Genomic DNA, 16,900 nt, shown 5'->3' with positions numbered 1-16,900 from the left:
TGACGTGAAGGGTGTAGGGGAAGCTTGTTTGTCTATATGTCTGCCTGTCCATCCATCCATCCATCCATCCATCCATCCATCCATCCATCCACACCTCATCTATCCACCACCTTCCATTATTCCATCCATTCCATTCCATCCATTCATCCATCCATCCATCCATCCATCCATCCTTCCTTCCTTCCATCCATCCATCCATCCATCCATCCATCCATCCATCCATCCATCCATCCACCCCATCCACCATCCATCCACCCATCCATCCATCCATCCATCCACCCCCCCCACCCGGCTCATCCATCCCGTCCACCCCGCCCCCGCCCGTCGTCCGTCCGTCCGCCCGCCCGCCGCCGCCCGTCCGTCCGTCCGCGCCGCCCGTCCGTCCGTCTCCCGTTAAATCCATCCCGTCTGCCTGTCATCTGTCAGGTCTGCCTGTTGTCCGCCTGCCCGTCACCTGTTGATCTTCTGTTCGCCTGCCAGGTGCCGCAGTATGCGCGTCCGGTTTTGGCCTTGCCTGTCCGTCCCGCCGCCGTCCGGCCGCCTATCTTCCTATTTTATTCCATTCCATCCATCCATCCATCCACCACCACTGTCCACCACATTATCTATCTACCATCCATTCCATCCATCCACCACCTACCTATCCATTTTATCCTTTCTTCCATCCATCTATCTGTCCTTCCATCTTTCTATTCTGTTTGTCCACCCACCACCCTGCCTGCCCATCCACCCACCTGCTCACCCACCCATCCCCTACCCACACGTCTGTTCCCTCGTTCCCTGAGGGCCTGTTTAGTGCCAGGCCCTGAGCTGTATGGGATGTTAAGATGATCCAGCATAGCTCCTGCTTTCAGGGACCTCTCAGTCTATGCCCACTGTTCTCCTAGTGACATGTGGTCTTGCAGGGCCACAGCAAAATGTGTTGGTTCAGATGCCTGGGTCAGAGGAGGGACCTGGAACAATGAGGGGTTAGAATAATCTCAAGGAGTCAAGAAGGGCATTGCATCAGAGGCGAGCTGGGAGGTTGGTTAGGGGTTGGTTTGCACAGTTACCGAGGAAGGGCTCACAGAGGGGAGGGAATAGCGTCAACAAAGGCTCAGAGTGGGGCAAGAACAGGAATGGGTCAGGGAGGTGTCAGTGCTTCACTCTGACTAGAGGGGCTGGAAGGGTGGGGCCTGACCTGGGGGGGCTCAGCAGTTCCCACGTGGACCCTAGAGGCTGGTGGACTGGCTGGGAGCTGGCTGCCTGCATCCAGGCACGAGGGCTGTGGCTTGACCTGAGGAAGAGGGACGGAGAGAGTGATGGAGGTGAGGTGGGAGGGCAGGTGAGCCTGCGAAGATGCAGCTCCCACCGCCTCTTCCCCAGGTACAGCCTTCAGTGCCCACTGGCTAGTCCTGCCTCCGCCCCCACCAGGCCCCTGTTGTGTGTGCTGCCACTTCCTCGAGCTCCCTGGGCTCTCACACCTCTGGGCTTTGGCACAGGCTGCTCCCTTGTCAGGAGTGCCCTCCCTACCCAGTAGGCCTGGCCCATGAGAAGGGATTTTACTACTTTCCAAATAAGGAAACAGAGGTCCACTGGGGGCCAAGGCTTACCCCGGGTCACTGCCAGGCAAGAGGCCTGGGTCTTGTGCTTTTCACCACCAGCTCCCTGCCTGCCTGGACCTCAGGTTTTCTGTCTCTGAAAATGGGCTGACAATGCCTGCCCCCCACTCAGGCCACACAGGTAGTGAGAAAGAGTTTGGAGAACCATCGAGGAGTAAGCATTGAGGGACATGTGGTGCCTAGTATCCCCAGCCTTGCCTCTCACAGGAGGTGACATTGGAGGCATGCATCCCAGTGTACAGGCTGGAGTATTGGTGGCTGGTGGCATGCCCAGGATCCTGGGCAGCCAGCTTATCTCCATCCATGCCGGGGTTCCCGTGGCCCGGGGCAGGAGGACCTCTTTATCTCTCTGCAGCAGTAGCTTTTTCTGAAGAGATGAAGCAGGAGGCAGGGCCACATGCCCAGTCCCAGGGCCTGCCTTTGGGGCTGTTTCTGGGATAGACAAAGGCTTCCATCCCTTTCATATGCCCAGGGTGTCCCTGGCACTGGATCAGGCCTCTTGGCCTATCTGGGGCCCAGTAGCAGGTGAGGTCCCCCCTGGGCCCCTACCAGACTCCTCCTCCACCTAGACCCTTCTTCTGGGTCCCCTCCCCTCAACCCTTCCTGGACACCCACCCCATGCCTCTCCTCTGCTTTAAGTGGACCACCCAACTGCCAAGCCCCATCTGCCTCCCCAGCCACGTCCCCTCCTCCCTTCCTGCCGACTCCCAGCTACAGCCACATGACCTCTGGCCCGCTTCCAGCTCTCCAGGGCCTGGTCCTCCCCCATTCCCTCGCATCCACACAGGCTGTGCTCTCAGCCCAGCCTACCCCGGCTTTGCTTCCCACCTGCTTCCCCGGGCGGGCGGCCAGCTCTGCCCACCTTCTCAGCTCCTCTGCAGTCCCTCAGTGCTCTGTGGGGCCCTGAACCACAGTCCACATTCCCTTGGGGTTAGCTCCCTGCACTTTGCCTCTCCTGGCACTCTCCCCCATCCTACCTCCATGCCCCTGTGAGGGCGGGGCAGGGTTGCATCTCCATTTTACAGAGAGGAGCCTGGAGCCCGAGAGGCTTACCCAGGACCACCCAGCTGCTCAGTGGCAGCCTCATGCCAGGACAGCCTACCGCCCGCAGCCTGCCGTGTCCCTCGCCCCAGCGGGGATGCATCTTGAGTGGGTGTGACCTCCATCTTCCCTGGAGGCCAGGGGCTCTGGACTTGGTTCCCAAGAGCTGGATGCTGGGTCAGAGCAGCGAGGCTGGGGCAGTCAGTGTCTACGGTCCTGGTGGTCATGGCAGGCAGAGTGGCCGCTGCTTCCTAGGTTCTTCCATTCGGAGGAGCCGCGTCGGCCAGCCGTTGCCACAGACATGCTGCTTAACAAACCACCTGAAAACCTAGGGGCCGAAAACCACGCTCGTGTCTTCCCACAGACCGGCAGGTCGACTGAGTTTAGCTGCTGGAGGCTCAGTTAGACTTTGTCACTCTTCCGAGGACTGGATGGGGATCAGGCTGCCGTGGCTGGGTGGCTCGGCTCTGTGCCACAGCCTGCCATGTTCCTCCTGGGACCAGCAGCTGGCCCGGGCACGCTTTCCTCCTGGCAATGGCAGACACACGAGAGACCAGACAGAAGGCATGAGGCCCTGGCTTGGAATGGGCAGGCTGCCACTTCCATTGGAGCAGGCCCTGTGGCCTTGGCAGTGATGTGGGACAGCCCTGCTAAAGTGTGTGGGCGCAGAATTGGGCCGATGGTGGGATCTCCCGCAGGCAGTGTGGACAAATGTGCTAGCAAGTCCTCATGTTGGGTCTTGGAGTTAGGAACTCTTCCCATCCCCATTTCCACAGAGGAAACAGTTCAGAGAGGCACAGAAGCCTGGCCCAGAGCACACAGTGAGTTAGGGACCTCCCTGTTTCCCTCCTGTGGAGCCAGCGTGAGCCCCTGGGAGATGGAGGGTGCCAGGGCTCGGTGGGGTTGAAGCCAAGGCTGAGACTGGGTTCTGAGCCTGCCTCGGGAAGGCAAGGCACTGAAATGTGAGTGGTGAGGAGAGAAGGTGGAGGAAGGAGGCAGGTGGGACCACCTGTGGGCTGAGGGCCTGGGGCTCGGAACCCAGCTCGGAGCCGCTCTGGGGCGCCCCTGGGCTGCAGGGCCTCTGCTCAATCTGTTGCACCATCCAAGCCCCAGTTACAAGATGGGAACAAACGTGCAGACTTCCATGTTGCTGTGTGCAGCCGCTTTGCTGAATCCACTGATTTTAGAACCTACTTCTGAATATGAGTCAGATTAGATGTGGGGGAAGAGCAGCAGCCTCTTAGCTCAGACCCCAAGAATGAATTTTTACAGCATATTGTGGGCAATCTCTGCTGCAGGAATGTGTAATCGAAGTGCTGAGAGGTCGTCAGCTGCGGAGGGCGGGAACACAGCCCTTGCTGAAGGTGGGCCCCTGTGGAGCTTTTATCTTGGCAGAGTAGCCTCCTGAAATTGGATTTCTCATTCTCAGACCCTGTCTGCGGATGGTGTTTATGTGAGATAGTCATTCGTGATGGGCACGGAAGTTAAGGACGGGGGGAGAGAGGATCATTTGCTCCCAGAAATCAAATCCCTGGAGCCAGGAATCCTTGGCGTCCTTCCACATTAAATTATTCTTCCCCAGGAGGATTTGCACGCATCCTCCTGGGTTGTAACCTTCTCTTGGCTCTGTGGAAGGTGGTAGTTTTATCTTCATCTCAAACCGCACATGGAAGAAAAATCTCTGGACAGAGCATCGTGAGATAGCCCTGCAGTCAGGGTCGGCCCTTCTGGGAGATGATCTTTTGTTCGGATTCAGGGTCATTGAGGAGGAGTGTGACAAACAGAAGCAGATGTCATAATGTTCAGTGTTGATAGCCGCTCCCAAAGCATAAGCTCCATGAGGGCAGGGGGTCTGGTTTGTTTTGGGCACTAGTTGCATGGCTAGTACATAGTAGATGACAAGTATTTTTTAAATAAGTGAATGAACAACGTTATTCGAAAACATTGGTCCCAGGAGGTGCTCTGTGACAAATGGGTTCTATGTATGAATAAATAACTTGGGGAAACATGTCTAGTCTTGAAGGTTCGTGAGACCCACTAACACGTTCAAGGTTCTGATAAGTCCTGCAGTGAAGGACTTCCATATTATTTTATTTAATCCATCAGTTTCTAAAAATGTTTGGCCACAGATATCCCATTTCCTGTCCATCCTAGATCACAGTTGGGGAGATTCTGACTCACTGAGTATATCAAAGGTGGGGCTTTGAGGCAGGAGAGCACAGTGTGGAATCTAGAACCTCAGGTTCCTCAGGGTCTTGTTCTCCCTCCGACATTTACTCTCCATGTAACTGCAAATAATATTCATAATGAGAATGTGAGCAATAGCAACAATTGCAACCCTAGTTTCCCAGAATATTCCAGGCTAGGAGGAAGAACTGGGGACACAGTGATGGGAACTTCCGGTGATGCTCTGGTCTGTCCACTCAGAGCTTTCCGTCCATCTTGGTCTGGACAGCCTCAGAGCTTCACCCCGCATTGGCACCTGCAGCGTGCTGCAGCATTGGCTCCGTGTGATAGCCTTTGTTTCACTCTGTCTCCCAGGCTGGAGTGTGATGGTGCAATCTCGGCTCACTGCAACCTCCGCCTTCTGGGTTCAAGCAATTCTCCTGCCTCAGCCTCCCAAGTAGCTGGGATTATAGGCATGTGCCATCACACCCAGCTAATTTTTGTATTTTTTAGTAGAGACAAGGTTTCACCATGTTGGCCAGGCTGGTCTTGAACTCCTGACCTCAGGTGATCTGCCCACTTTGGCCTCTCAAAGTGCTGGGATTACAGGAATGAGCCAACGTGCCTGGCCCATTTCTCCTTGTTGGCTGACTATAGAGGAGCGGCCTTGCTGCTGCTGTTGGGCACCCTGCCCATACACTCCTTTCCATCTGGGACCTGCCCTCCATCTTCGTGTCCCCAAGTGGAGAAGGACTCTGCTAACCCACTTCCGGCTCCTGTGCCTTCATCATCCTCCCCTTCAAATCTTGCTTTGTGGCTTCAATTCTGTGTCCGTCATCACATTGAACGCACATGGCAGCCTTGTAGAGGCAGGCAGACAGATGCATCATCCGCATGACACAGATGAGGCAGCTGAGGCCCAGCCAGGATGTGTGACTTGTCTGAGGTCAGACACTTAGTGGCAGGGGTGGGGGTGGCAGTGCACAGATATCCAAGCTAGATCCCAAGAGTCCTCTTGCTCGGGCCCTCCAGGAGATGGCTGAGGGTGGCCTGGGCCAGGCTGGCATTCTGGATGAGTCTTGCCTGGCCTTGCTCATCCAACGCTCAGCCAACCTGGCTTCTTGGCCCTTGGCTGGGTTGTCATGGGAACTGCCCTGCCCTGGTGGGACTGCTGTGGCCAGGCAGATAGGGAGGGAATGGGACCAGGCACGGCTGACCCGTGGGCTGGGATGTCCAGCCCCTCTAGTGTATCTACTGGTGGCTAAGGCAGAAGGGAGGACCTGTTTGAGGTCACAGTGAACCAGGAGTTCGTCCCTCTTCACCCACACCAGGCTGCTGCCCTAAGGCAAAGGGCTGGGACCTACTCTGGTTGTAGATGAGGCCCAAGGGAGAAGCTAGAATGGGAAGGGAGGGGACCCACTGCGGGAGGGCCGGCAGGGCTCCTGCGCTCTCACCATATCCTACAGCAAGGCACAGGGGAACTGTGGTAAGCCCACTTTGCAGATGAGCAAAAGGAGGCCCCAGGCAGGGACCAAACTGAGCAATGAACCCCTGGGGGACCTGACTGATGCTCAGGCGCCCTCTACCTCTAAAGGGGGCCATCTCTGAGACTGGACCCCAGGCAAGGGGTGGCGGAAAGGACAGCCAGCTGGGTGGGGACCACTCCAGTCTCCAGTCTGCTTCCCGTGGGCAGACTGGTTTGAGCACTTTGTGTCTCGTGAGCTCCAGTGAGCCCCTTGGTTCCTCCGAGCCTCGATTTCTTCGCTGTGCTTTGCCCTGGGAAACAGCTGTTCTCAAAGGGGATCTGCCACCCCAGGCTCTTGCTCCTTTCCCTGCCTGGCAGGACTCACAACCAGGCATCACCTCGACCAGGAAGCCTTCCCTGATCCCTACTGGGTATCCTCTTTGGTGATTGTCTTTTTCAATGGCAGTGGCCCCTGGATGCATGTGTGTTCCCAGTGTGGTATAGCACCTGCTCAGAGTGGGGCCTGTGAGTGTCTGAGGAATGAGGCATGGATTGTTTGTGTGACGGAGTGAGCTCCCCATCCTTGGGGGCTGTAGGGAGTTTGGGCTCATGATGGACATCGTAGACAACAGGAAGGGCTTGGCACTTGGGACCCAGGGCCTGGCCTGGGGCTGCTGCTTGTGCCTACATCTGACAGGGCCTTCTCATCTTAGCTTCACAACGTCACCCTGGCGCTGGAGCTGCTGAAGGATGAGGGCCTGCTCAGCTGTCCCGTCAGCCCTGAAGGTGAGTGCATGGCAGATGCCCACATGGTGGCCAGCCCTGGGTGGCCACCTCGTGTTAGAGCCACAGAACGGGGTGCAGGGCGTTGGGGGATGAGCACGCGTTGGCAGAGTCCTCTTGCCTGGCAGGGGTGGAGAATGGGTGCTTGCCAAGGTTTCCTGGGAGGGGGTACTGCAGCCCCAGAGGAGGAGGTCCTGGCGTGGGGGAGACCAAGGTCTGTGGGGACAGGCTGTCCAGAGAAGCCAGACCTTGAGGAGTTGCTGTGTTGGAGGCACCACAGGAAGGTTCAGGGGATGACTGGCCAGGAGGAGGAGGCAGGTCACGCAGCGGGCATGGGACTCAGGCCTGGGGTGACCAGCTGTCCTGGTTTCCAGGGATTCTCCTGGTGTTAGTACTGAAATCCTGAATGCCAGGAAACCCCTCAGTGCAGGGCACACCGGGATGGTCGGTCACTGCCACCCAGGCCTGACCAGCTGCCCTGCCCTCCTTTGGTCCACAGACATCGTGAACAAGGATGCCAAGAGCACACTGCGGGTGCTCTATGGCCTGTTCTGCAAGCACACACAGAAAGCACACAGGGACAGTACGCCCCGTGGAGCCCTGAATTGACCCTCACTGCCCCCAAAGTCCAGAGCCTGCCTATCAGCTCAGCTGGAGGGCCCGAGGCCACAGGGGGTCCTCCCACAGTCCCGCTGTTTCCTGTGCATTCGTGACCTGCTTCCCTCCCACACTGTCTCCTGTCTCCATCATCAGATGGTCTCTGAACCCCCTTGTGTGGATCATTTTGAGCTGCCTGGCCTTGCTCAGTTTATTTTAATAAAAGTATTTCTGGGAGGGATTCTGGGAACTTGCCAGGGCCCTGCGGAGGGCCCTTAAACCCACAGCCTCCCTCCCGTGGGGTGAGTGTGGGTCACATCAGCCTCTGGGCCCAGGCTAGTGACAGCCCAGAGAGGTGGCATCACTTGGGGCTGGAGGCTCACAGGGACAGGGCCCACAGCCCCAGACCCTAACCTTTCCAGCCCAGGTCCCCACACTGGCCTGCTTCTCACTTGGGATGATGGGCCCCAGAGTCACCCTCCAAGGCAGGAGCCGGCATGGTTCCATAGCCACGCTCCCACCCACCAGGAGAAGTGGATTCAGTGACTGTTAAAGCAGCACAGGCCGGGCTGAGCCCTGCAGCTGCTCTGGTGGGTTTTGCCCAAAAGTCACAAAGAAACGATCTTCGCGGTTGGTTGGTGGGTTCAGGTTGTCTCCAGTCTATCCTCGGGAGCTGTGGTTTCCCACTCGCTCCAGTGAGACTTGGCGTTTTCTGCACATAAGAGTTGCGTGGGAGAATTGCACATAGTCGGTCCAGGGCTTCCGGAGTGGGGCTGAGCTGATGGCTGATGGGAGCAGGGGAGGAGGCTGGCGGGGAGGGCTGAGGCTGGCGGGGAGGGCTGGGACTGGAGGGGAGGGGTGAGGCTGGTGGGGAGGGGTGAGGCTGGCAGGGGGGCTGAGGCTGGTGGGGAGGAGTGAGGTTGGTGGGGAGGGGTGGGACTGGCAGGGAGGGGTGAGGCTGGTAGGGAGGGCAACCACTGCCCCAGGCTGCTGCTCCTCCTTGGACCCTGAAGAGGCCTTTGGGTCTGGGGTTTTCACAGTTTGACAGCTGTGGCCTTGGGGAGGGGCTTTAGAGGGGGGTTAGGGGATAGGTCATCACTGACATCCACTGGGGGCGCCTGGGCAGATGTCTTTCGGGAGAGCAAGATGGGAGCCAGGGACATGGCGCCAGGTCAGCCCTGAGAGCTGGTGTCTGGGTGTGAGGAGGCCTTGAAGGGTCTTCCCTTCACCTAGCCTCCCATCTGCCTGCCCCTCTCAGCTCCCAGTTCACAGGGCAAACCCAAGCCCATAAGCGGGTTCCATGCGAGCACTCAGATGCACCCCTGTTCATGGATACCCACCCTACCCCAGCTGCCTCTGGGAAACGTGCATCATCCCACACCAGGTACCTGGAGCCCAGCTCCTTCCACCTGCTCAGGTGCCCCCTCCATTGAGATGCCCCCTCCAGCACCTCAGGTCCTCTCCTTGAGCTTCTGGGGACACAGGCTCAACCTCTTTCAGCTGGCTTCATCCCGAAAGCCTGAAATCCAGCCCCACTTCTTGGGGTCTTTGCGTCCTCACTTGCTCGGGCACCACTCACTGCAGGCTGGCTCTGCCTGGCTGTTCCACATCCTCACTCTTGTTCTATTTGACAGCAATTAAAAAAAAAAAAAAAGTGACTTATTTAATTTCTGTAGCTTTATTGAGGAATAACTTCCCAGTTTGAAGTGTACAATTTGATGAGTTTTGACAAATGCATGCAGTCAACGTAACCACCACCATCGTTATCCAGACATGGGACATTCCCATCACCATGCAAGTTTCTGCACCTGTCTGCAGCCAATCCCCTTCTCCCAGCCCCTGGCCCTGGGGACCACTCATCTGCTTTCTGTCACCATCATTTAGCCTTGTCTAGAATTTCTTATAAACTGTATCCTATGGTATGTTGCTTTTTGTGTCTGATTTCTTTCACTTAGCGTAATGCTATTGAGAGTATCTTCATTGTTTGTTTTATCAACCACCCATGTCCTTAGTACAGCACCATTATATGGGTACACAGCAATTTGTGTATGCATTTGCCAGTTGATGGCCCTTTGGGGTTCTTTTGGAGTTTTAATTTTTATGAGTGGCATTGGTATTCATGTTTAAGTCTTGGCGTGGGACCTATGCTTTCATTTTTCCTGAGTAAGTACCTAAGACTGATGTGGCTGGGTCATATTAGTGTATATTTTACTGTATAAGAAACTGCCAACTAGGCTGAGTGGGGTGGTGCATGTCTATAATCCTAGCACTTTGGGAGGCTGAGGTGGGCAGATCACCTGAGGTCAGGAGTTCAAGACCCGCCTGGCCAACATGGTGAAATGCCATCTCTACTAAAAATATAAAAATTAGCCGGATGTGGTGCACACCTGTAATCCCAGCTACTCGGGAGGCTGAGGCAGATAAAAACTCTTGAACCTGTGAGGTAAAGTTGCAATGAGCCAAGATAGCACCTCAAGCCTGGGCAACAGAGCAAGACTTTGCTTCAAAAAAAAAAAAAAAAAAAAAGAGACTGCCAACTGTTTTCCAAAGTAAATGTACCATTCACATTTCCACCAGCAATGTATGAGAGTTCTAGTTACTCCACATCCTCGCCAACACTTGGTACTGTCCGTCTTTTCCATTTTAGCCATTCTGGAGGGTACAATGGTATCACATTGTAGTTTTAAATTTATTTCTCTAATGACTAATAGTACTGAGTATGTGTGTTAGTCAGCTTGGGCTGAAGAATACCGTAGAGATGTATTCCTCACAGTTCTGAAGGCTGGTAAGTTCAAGATCAAGGTGCTGGCAGATTTGGCTCCTGGTGAGGCTCTCTTCCTGGCACACAGGTGACTTCCTTCTCTCTGTCCCTACAAGGTCAAGGGGAGAGAGAGAGAGAGAGAGAGAGAAGGGGAGAGAGAAGAGAACAAGAGCATCAGAGTGCTCTGGTGTTTCTTCCTCTTATAAGAAAATGAATCCCATCATGAGGCTCCGTCCTCGTGACCTGATCTGACCCTAATCACCTCCCAGAGGCCCTACCTCCAAATACTACTACACTGGGAGTTAGAGGTTCAACATGTAAATTTTGGGGGTACACAGACATTTAGTCCATAACAACGTCTTTTCATGTATGTTTCCATCTGTATATCTTTGGTAAAGTGTCTGTTCAAATCATTTGCCTTTTTTTTTAATCTAGAAGTTTTATAATTTGAGCTCCTATATTTAGGTCTATGATCCATCTTGAGTTAATCTTTGTATATGGGGTGAGGTAATAGGTCATTTTTAAAATTTTCTTTTCTTGCCTGTGTATGTGTATACATATATACGTATATGTGTATATATATAAATGCATAATTGTTCCAGTACTATTCATGTAAAGATTTTCCTTTCCCCATCATATCACCTTGGCACTTTTGTAGAAAATCCATTTGCCATATATATTTAGGTCAATTTCTGGACTCTCTATTATGTGTTATTCTGTTCTGTTGATCTACACAATCTACATCTTTATGTGGATATGTGTATTTTTATGCCAATACTATAGTGTCGTGATTACTGGAGGTTTATAACAAGTCTTGAAAGCAGGTAGTATCAGTCCTCCAATTTTTTTTTTTTTTTTTTGAGATGGAATTTCACTCAATCCAGGTGGATCACCTGAGGTCAGGAGTTCGAGACCAGCCTGGCCAACATGGTGAAACTATGTCTCCACTAAAAATACAAAAATAAGTCCTCCAATTTTGTTCATTTCAAAAATTATTTTGGTTCTTCTAGGTCTTTTTAATTCTTTTGGTTTCTACATAAAATTTAGAGTAAGTTTGTCATTTTCTGCACAAAAGCCTGCTGAAATTTTGACTGGAATTCTGTTCTTTAGATCAAATTGGGGAAAACTGACATCTTAAATATATTGAGGAGCTAAGATCATTGATTTGAGAACATTCTTCTTTTATATAAACATTTAATGCTGGAATATTTTTTCTAAGAACAGCTTTAGCTACATCCCACAAATACTAATATGTTGTGTTTTCACCTTCATGAAGTTCAGAATATCTTCTAATTTCAAATGTGACTTCCTCTTTCACTCATGGGTTATTTAGAAGTGTATAATTTCCAAATATTTGGGGATTTTTTTTTTTCCAGCTATCTTTTGGCACTGGGTTTTGTTGTGGTCAGAGAACATACTTTGTATGATTTAAATCATTTAAAATGCATTATGACTTGTTTTATGTACTAGATTATGGTCTATCTTGGTAAATATTCTGTATACACTTGAAAAAGAATGTGTGCTCTGCTGCTGTTGGACAAAATGTTTCATAAATGTCAGTTAGTTGGTTGATTATGTTCTTCAGATCTTTTATATCCTTACTAATTTTCTCTCTACTGCTTCTATCAATTACTAAGAGACAAGTGTTAAAATCTTCAACTGTAAGTGTATATTTCTCTATTTCCCCTTTCAATGCTATCAATTTTTGTTTCATAACTCATATAAGATTATAGTGTCCTTTTGTCTCCTTTATCCCTTGTAATATCTCTTACTCTGAAATCTGCTTTGTCTGATATTAATATAGCCACTCAATCTGTTAGTATTAGCATGGTATATCTTTTTCTATACTTTTAAACCGAGTCTATTTAAGGTAGGTTTCTTATAGACACAAATAACTGTGTCTTTTTATACAAAACCTCTGCCTTTTAATTAGAGGGTTTAGTCCACTTACATTTTTTATTGTGGCAAAATATACCTAGCATAAAGTTAACCATTTTAGTCATTTTAAGTGTACAATTCAGTGGCATTAAGTACATTCATATTGTTGTGCAACCATCACCTCCATCCATCTCCAGAACTTTTCCTTTTTTTTTTTCCCTTGCAGTTCTGATTGAACCCGTTTTATTTATATTTATTTATTTATTTTTATTATACTTTAAGTTCTAGGGCACATGTGCACAACGTACAGGTTTGTTACATATGTATACGTGTGCCATGTTGGTGTGCTGCACCCATCAACTTGTCAGCACCCATCAACTCGTCATTTACATCAGGTATAACTCCCAGTGGCATCCCTCCCCCCACCCCTCCCCACAATAGGCCCTGGTGTGTGATGTTCCCCTTCCTGTGTCCAAGTGATCTCATTGTTCAATTTCCACCTATGAGTGAGAACATGCGGTGTTTGGTTTTCTGTTTTTGTGATAGTTTGCTGAGAATGATGGTTTCCAGCTATTTCCATGTCCCTACAAAGGACATGAACTCATCCTTTTTTATGACTACATAGTATTCCACAGTGTATATGTGCCACATTTTCTTAATCCAGTCTGTCACTGACAGATATTTGGGTTGATTCCAAGTCTTTGCTATTGTGAATAGTGCCGCAATAAACATGCATGTGCATGTGTCTTTATAGCAGCATGATTTATAATCCTTTGGGTATATACCCAGTAATGGGATGGCTGGGTCATGTGGTATTTCTAGTTCTAGATCCTTGAGGAATCGCCATACTGTTTTCCATGCTGGTTGAACTAGTTTACAATCCCACCAACAGTGTAAAAGTGTTCCTATTTCTCTACATCGTCTCCAGCACCTGTTATTTCCTGACTTTTTAATGATTGCCGTTCTAACTGGTGTGAGATGGTATCTCATTGTGGTTTTGATTTGCATTTCTCTGATGGCCAGTGATGATGAGCATTTTTTCATGTGTCTGTTGGCTGTATGAATGTCTTCTTTTGAGAAATGTCTGTTCATATCCTTTGCCCACTTTTTGATGGGGTTGTTTGTTTTTTTCTTGTAAATTTGTTTGAGTTCTTTGTAGGTTCATCTCCAGAACTTTTTCATCAACCCAAACTGAGACTCTGCACCCAGGAAACACTAACTCTCCGTTCTCCCCCGCTCAGTCCATGGTAACCACTATTCTACTTTCTGTCTCCGTGAATTTGACTATTCAAGGTACCTCTAGTCCTATTTACATTTAATGGAATTATTAATGCCATCTTGCTATTTGCCTTGTTCATATGTTTTTCTTATTTCTTTTGGATTGAGAACTTTTTAGCTATGTGAATTTATTTTCATTATTGGCTTACCAGCTGTATTTCTTTATTTTCTTTTCCTAGTGGTTGCTCTAGACTTTATATACACATCTGCATTCATGTCCTGTGGTTGCTATAACAAATTACCACAAACTTCTTGGCTTAAAACAGTAGAAATTTATTCTCCCACAATTCTGGAAGCCAGATGTCTGAAATTAAGGTGTTAGAAGGTCCACATTCCCTCTGGAGGCTCTAGAGAGAAAGCTGTTCCTTGCGTCTTCAAGTTTCTGGTGGCTACCAGCATCTCTGGGCTTGTGGGTGCATCGCTTTAATATCTACCTCCACAGTCACTTTGCTTCTTTCTCCTTTTTCTGTCTATCGCTCCTCTGTGTGTCTCTTATAAGGGCACTTGTCATGGGATTTAGGACCCACCCAGATAATCCACGATTATCTAATCTCAAGATCATTAATTTAATTATATCTGCAAAAACCTTTTTTCCAAAGAAGCTAACATTCACAGGTTCTGGGCATTAGCATGTGGACAAATCTTTTTGGAGGCCACCTTTTAATCTATTATAACATCTTAACTTATTACAGTCTACCTTTAAGTAATATTACTTCCACTTCACTCTTCTGTGTCCTATTATCATGTGTCTCATTTCTGTAGAATAAATTTCACAACATATTACTTTTGCTTAAAAATGTCAATTGTCTCCTTTTGATATAGGGTCTCCCTCTGTCACCCAGACTGCAGTACTCACTGCAGCCTCAACCTCCCAGGCTCAATTGATCCTCCTACCTCAGCCTCCTGAGTTACTAGGGCTACAGGCATGCACCACCACACTTGGCTAACTTTTTTGGGTTTTTTTTTTTTTTTAGAGATGGGGTCTCCTATGTTGTCCAGGCTGGTCTCCAACTCCTGGCCTCAAGTGATCCATTTGCCTTGGCCTCCCAGTGTGCTGGGATTACAGGCATGAGCCATGGTATCCAACCACATCGATTGCCTTTTAAATAGTTTTTTTTTTTTAATTGAGAAGAAAGTCTTTTATATTTACCCACATACTTATTATTCCTGGTGCTCATTGTTTCGTTTTCCATTTGGTATTATTTTCTTCCTGCCTAAAAGACTTTCTTGATCATTTTGTGTAGTGTTGGTTATATGTTAGTGAGCTTGTGTACCTACAGAAATAAATTCAGTATTGGTCCTTCCCACTCCAAACAGCTTTCCTGGCGATGCCTTCTGCTTCTAAAATTCCTGTCCCTCCTCCCTAAGGGTCACTCTCCAGTCTCCACTGCAGCGCTAGCCCTGAGCTCCAGACCCACATTTCTTTCTTTTTTCTTTTGTTTTTTGTGTGTGGTAAAATACACATAACACAAAATGTACCATCTTACCATTTTTAAGCATATGCAGCAGTATTAAGTACATTCCTATTATTATGCAACTGTCACCACCCTCCATCCACAAGACTCTTTTCATCTTGCAAAACTGAAACTCTGCATCCATTAAATAATAACTACCCCTATCCTCCTCCCCTAGCTCCGGACAACCACTGTTCTACTTTCTGACCTAATCCACATTTTGAACTTCCCAGGGCATAGCTCTGCCTGAGGTACCCACCCCAAGCTCACCACATCCAAGTCAGAACTTGCCCCGTCCCCTAATCCTCACTCTGGAACTTTCCAGCTAGCATCCCTTTCTTGTCCCTCTGACTTCACTTCTGCACCAGCCGCCAGAGTGTTTTTGTCCTGGGAACCCAGTCTCACTACCATCCTGCTCTAACCTTCCCAGGTCCCAGCCTCCAGGCAGCTTCTGGACTCTGAGTGCTCTGGTGCTGCTGGCTTTGTGGTCCTCCTGCTCACTGTGTTCTGTCTCCTTCCCTGCCTCAACCTTTCCACACTGCTTCCAGTTATATGCCTGACATCTCTGTGATCTTTCCAAGTCTTTCTGATGCTGTTCTCTCTGCCCAAGATGCCCTCATCCCACCTGCCCCAGGAACTTGTCATTCAGAAATGGAGTGGGGACATTATTTGAGACGAGAGTGGGGAAGAGTGTTCACCGTGGAACAAGGTGGATGCCTGGGGGCCCCAGGTGCCTGTGGGTGGGTGGAAGAAGTGGTTCCCACAAAGAAGACTGAGACGAGGCAGGAGCAGGGAGCCCTTTCCTCCCCTTATTTCACTATCCATGGCCTTCGCTCTTTTTCTCTCTTCCTCCATCCCAAGAAATCCGACTCCAGTAGAAGTTGCAGCAGAAGTTGGAAGCAGGATAATTATAGCAAGCTGAACAGGAAGGCGTCCAGGGCCAGAGAAGGAGCTGGCAGCTTGGGCTGGGTGTGCAAACAGCTTCGAAGTGAAGGGAAATGCCTCGAAGGCTGGGGTGCCTCGGAGTTGAGCTGCTTCCCAAAATAATCCAGAGGGCAGCTGTCTTGGAGTCTGAAACTGGGTCTGGCCGCCTGAGCTGCAGGAAGCCCCAGGACTCACACCAGCTCCGCTCTGGGAACAGATGGAGCTAGGATTTTTTTTTTTTTCTTTTTACCAAAGTCAGCTGGTAAGCGAACAGCTTGTCTAGAGAAAAGTGTGTTCCTGCCCCCATATCTTCTGGCAATGGATCAAAGCTGCCAAAACGATCCCAACCCCCATCCCTGCCCCACCAGCCTTCTTTCCTTGTAAGACTTGGGCAGTGGTGAGCAGAGGGGCATCATGGACCTAGAGACACATGGGGTCCCCACCCCCTGGGGGTGTGGCCCAGGGAATGTCCTGGGCCCCTAGGTCAGTGGGGGACTGGGCTGAGGGGCCTGGCTGGTAAGAAAGTAGATGATGAAGATGTCCCAGAAATGATTCTTCCAAGAAGAGTCAGCCAATGGAGCTGGGTTGGCCAACAATTGCATGAAGTCATTTATTTATCCACAAGCATTTCATATGGGTTTGTTTATTATTACCTAGAAAGGTGATGCATTAATACCTAGGTGGGTTTTTACAAATGTGCAAAATCACAGTGCACACATCATTTGTAAGAGAACTTCTCCACCTACTGTGTGCAGGCCCAGGGCACAGAGCTGGGTATAAAGAGAGTGCTCAGACCGAGGCTCTATCCCAGGGGAGGTGTGGCCCAGGGTGGAAGGGGCTGGGTGGTGCAGTGCTTAGAGTGTGATGCTTGAGTTAGACCCTGGGGTGTGAATCCTGGGCACATCCTCACCTCTGTGACCCCAGGCAAATCACTTACCTCCCTAAGCCTCAG

The 16,900-nt window shown here is 50.4% G+C and overlaps 1 protein-coding gene across 15 annotated transcripts in view; it reads left to right on the top strand.

Moving 5' to 3' along the window:
* PARVG (parvin gamma) overlaps positions 1–16,900 on the top strand; it is an 81,170-nt gene that overhangs the window by 18,824 nt on the left and 45,446 nt on the right. For 12 of the 15 annotated variants that reach the window (XR_004178887.1, XR_004178888.1, XM_021921658.2 and 9 more), the window contains one exon: positions 6,987–7,059. Coding sequence is in view for 13 of the 15 variants with exons in the window: in XM_021921658.2 (XP_021777350.1) it covers positions 6,987–7,059 (73 nt within the window). In the remaining 2 variants the exon portion in view is untranslated. Of the gene's footprint in view, positions 1–6,986; positions 7,060–7,555; positions 7,895–16,900 lie in introns of those variants that run through there. The other 3 variants (XM_003905680.3, XM_009217463.3, XM_017945380.3) reach the window with 1 other exon arrangement.

The sequence above is a fragment of the Papio anubis genome, chromosome 16, assembly GCF_008728515.1.
Source record: "Papio anubis isolate 15944 chromosome 16, Panubis1.0, whole genome shotgun sequence".
Taxonomy (NCBI): domain Eukaryota; kingdom Metazoa; phylum Chordata; class Mammalia; order Primates; family Cercopithecidae; genus Papio; species Papio anubis.
Note: the sequence above shows the minus strand (reverse complement) of the source record. Positions and strands in the feature narration are given on the sequence as shown.